Source organism: Geospiza fortis, unplaced genomic scaffold, assembly GCF_000277835.1.
Source record: "Geospiza fortis unplaced genomic scaffold, GeoFor_1.0 scaffold676, whole genome shotgun sequence".
In the NCBI taxonomy this organism is placed as follows: Eukaryota; Metazoa; Chordata; class Aves; order Passeriformes; family Thraupidae; genus Geospiza; species Geospiza fortis.
Window position 1 is genome coordinate 88,256 of NW_005054600.1, and position 3,689 is coordinate 91,944.

The window sequence follows — 3,689 nt, forward strand, 5'->3', positions numbered from 1 at the left end:
GGGGGAGCGGGGAACCCCCGGGCCTGGCCCGCCGTCAGCATCACCGGTATCCGTGCGTCCATCGCCAGCAGCAGCATCCCTGTGCCCATCATCATCAGCATCCGTGTGTCCATCGTCAGCAGCATCCCTGTGTCCATCATCATCAGCATCCCTGTGTCCATCACCGTCATCGGTATCCGTGTGTCAATCATCAGCAGCACCAGCATCTCTGTGCCCATCACCAGCATCAGCATCCCTGTGCCCATCACCACCATCATCAGCAGCAATCCTGTGTCCATCACTATCACCATCATTCCTGTGTCCATCATCATCATCATCATCATCATCACCATCATCATCCCTGTGTCCGTCACCATCATCATCCCTGTGTCCGTTATCATCATCATCCCTGTGTCCATCATCATCATTGTCACCCCGTGTCCATTGCTGCCTGTATTTGGTGAAACACAGAGTAATTAAAGGTTGGACTCCATCTTGGAGGTCTTTTCCATAAACGATTCAGTGATTCCCACTGTTCAATCTGTTTGTAGCTGCCACAAGGTGGAGGCATGAAGATACAACAGAGATCATTAATGAAGCACCTAATTACTCCTGGCTTTAATTTGCTTTATTGCCACCAGAGGGAAGTGGAGACACACTGGTGGCTTTCCCAGGAAAGCAGAACTCCAGCGCACCCCCAGCAGAACTGTTCCAAGGTTAATAGGCACCACTCATCCCTGGGTTATTGGGGACCTTGGATCCTCCGGCCACTGGGAGCAGAGCTGTCACCTGTTAATGGCTGATCCACGCTGCCACCAAATCCTTTGGAAAACTGTCAACTGCAAAGCTGACAAAGTCTTCCAGAATGTGTTTGTGGAGTGGTCAGTGTTGATTTGACCCACATAAAAACCCAAACTCCACATGCTGCATGCAGAACTAATGAATTAATAAATTGTTTTATCTCTGTCCATGATTCCCATCAGTCTGGAAGATCACTGGGAGCCCGTTCTCACCCACCAAAAGATTTAAGGTGTCCTCAAACTGCAAAGACTTAAAACTGCTGTTCAGAGAGAGCACAGAGCTGCTGAGCAAACCCAGCAGCTCCCAGCAGCTGGAAAACCAACTCCCTAACAACTCTGAACTGAAACATTAATCAAACCCCTGACAAAATTCCTGCAGAGATCCAGAGCTCGGCTGAGCTTCTGAGGGCAGCACAGGCTGCTTTAAGAGACATGACTGTACCCGGAACTGAAGGAGGGCACGTGCAGAACTTTGCCTGGGGTTACACACGGAGTTGTGCTGCCCGGCTTGGGAACAAACTGGCAGCTCCTCCCCTGGACTCTGGTCACTGCTTGGCTGCACCTGCACTGTTCAGTCCTTGCCTGTGACCGGACTGAGAAATCAGCTGGAGAAAAGCGTCCACCAGAGCAACCCAAGCAGCTGAATGTACTCTGAGAGGACACAAATGCAGCTCTGACTGGGCTCCCCGAGCTCTGCCTCACAGGAGAAGCAGTTCTGCTCTGCACGGATCCTCTGCCCAGGCTGAAAATGCCAGAGGCCACTGCAAGCGCCCTCCTGCTCCGTGCTGGCCTGGCACTGCTAGCCTGGCCCATCTACCTGCTGTCCTTCCTGGGCATCTGGGAGCCTTTCTGCAGGAAGGTCTTCTTTCCTTTCTTCTTAGAAAAGATTGCTGGAGCTCACGACAAGAAATCAAAGAAGTACAAGCAGGAGTTGTTCCGCAATCTGCCTGACTTCAGGGGCCCCTCCGGGGAGCTGCGGCTGCTGGAGATCGGCACCGGCAGCGGCTCCAACTTCCAGTTCTACCCAGCGGGCTGCAAAGTCACTTGCACCGACATCAACCCCAACTTCCAGGAGGGCCTCTCCAGAAACATGAAGAAGAACCAGCACCTCCACTATGAGCAGTTCCTGGTGGCTGCGGGAGAGGACCTGCGGCAGGTGCCCAGCGGCTCGGTGGATGCTGTGGTTTGCACCCTGGTGCTGTGCTCCGTGCAGAGCGTCAGCAGCACCCTGAGGGAAGTGCTCCGAGTGCTCCGGCCGGTGAGTACCTGCAAAGAACCTGGTATTACCCTTAACATCTTCTCTAGAGGTATCATGAGCAAAAAAAGGGGAAAACAAAACAAAACAAAACAAAAAAAACCCCAAAACAAAAACAAAAACAAAACCTACAAAAATCATTTAAAAATCCCTCAAACAAACAAAACAGATGAACAAAAAACAAGTGAAAAAGAGTTGGTTTGAGCTTAAAACAGACTTTCAGCCTTTAAAATAGCATTTTCATAGAACCATGGAATGGTTTGGGTTGAGCGGGACCTTAAAGATCATTTAATTCCAAAAAACCAGTCATGTTAGCAACTAATTGAAACAAAACCACAAAAAACTAGCGCTGGAATAGAAGAGGGATCAAATAAGTCAGTCCTTTGTGCTTTTTGAATGGGCATTTTGAATCTCTGGACATTTTCCTTCTTTCATTAATTCCAGCTAATGGAGGGAAGGGAAAAAGGAAAGGGGAAAGGGAAGGGAAGGGGAAGTGGGAGCTGCTTGGTGTGACCCCCACACCCACTGTAAGAAGACTCTGTGTTCCCAGGGAGGAGCTTTCTATTTCTTGGAGCACGTGGCCGCTGAGCATTCCAGCTGGACGTATTTTTGGCAGCAAGTCTGTTACCCGACTTGGAAACTCGTCTTTGCTGGATGCTGCCTCACGAGAGAGCTGTGGAAGAATCTGGAAGAGGCAAAGTTTTCCGAGCTGAAGATACAGCACATCAGCGTGGCGATACCCTGGATGCCCATCGAGCCACACATTGTGGGGTATGGGGTGAAGTAACCCCTGTCCTTCCCCCCCTGTCCCCCAAAATTCCTCATTGTGACCCACACACCCTGCACGGCACAGGCTCCTCCACATGTGCCCATATTGGTAACACAGCAAAGGACTTGAATCAGAAACCAAACTGCCGGGTGAGAAGAGAGGGTCAATTTCTTGAGTGTCTCTGAACAATGAACAAAGTTGGAAAAGCCCTTTTGGATCACAGTCCAACGGTAACTCAGCACCAGCACCGTGATCACCACTAAACCGCCTCCCCAAGTGCCACACCCACGGTTTTTGAACACTTCCAGGGATAAGCATTCCACCACTGCCCTCGGCAGCCTGTGCCAGGGCCCGAGAGCCCTTTTTGTGAAGAAATCTTTCCTCTTATCTAATTAAACCTCCTCTGGTATACCTTGAGGCTGTTTCCTTCCTGAAGCCCTGGCAGTGCTGACCCCGCCTTGCCAGAGCCCAGTGCAGCCAGGGAGGATCCCAGGACAACAAAAACCAGCCTGGGAAGCAGAAAATAAATGTATTAATGGAAGGGGACTGCTGTCTGCGCCTGGTTGAACTCTGGAACAGGGATCCTTCAGGTGCTCCCCAGCCGGTATGCCGCTGGGGCTCCATTGCACCTGCTGCCCCTTCCCCACACTCCCTTCATGGTTCCACCTGACAGAACCTGAACCCCCAAACCTGACCCCTGGCCCAGCTGAGGGTGAGACCCTTGACCCTTGGCTCAGGGCTGAAAACCTTTTTGCAGAGGTGAAGTTTAGCCCCCTGCCCCTCTGCCAAGGTGAGGGTGAGCCCCCTGACCCTGGGCCCAGCTGGAGCTGAGCCCCCAGACCCTCTGCCCGGCTGAGGGCTCCCTGCCAGCGGTCGCTGAGGCCAG

At 52.0% G+C, this 3,689-nt stretch overlaps 2 protein-coding genes across 2 annotated transcripts in view; both read left to right on the top strand.

The window, feature by feature from the left end:
• The first annotated feature begins 1,328 nt into the window (after positions 1-1,328).
• On the top strand, positions 1,329-3,274 carry METTL7A (methyltransferase like 7A). Its single transcript, XM_005430087.2, has 2 exons — positions 1,329-2,037; positions 2,585-3,274. Exons 1-2 carry the CDS (start codon positions 1,528-1,530, stop codon positions 2,819-2,821), a joined length of 747 nt encoding a protein of 248 aa, XP_005430144.1. The 5' UTR covers positions 1,329-1,527; the 3' UTR covers positions 2,822-3,274.
• Positions 3,275-3,408: 134 nt separating this feature from the next.
• TMPRSS12 (transmembrane serine protease 12) overlaps positions 3,409-3,689 on the top strand; it is a 6,261-nt gene continuing 5,980 nt past the window's right edge. Inside the window, exon 1 of the mRNA XM_005430099.3 lies at positions 3,409-3,515. Within this exon, the coding sequence (XP_005430156.2) occupies positions 3,410-3,515 (106 nt within the window). The 5' untranslated portion in view covers position 3,409. The remainder of the gene's footprint in view (positions 3,516-3,689) is intronic.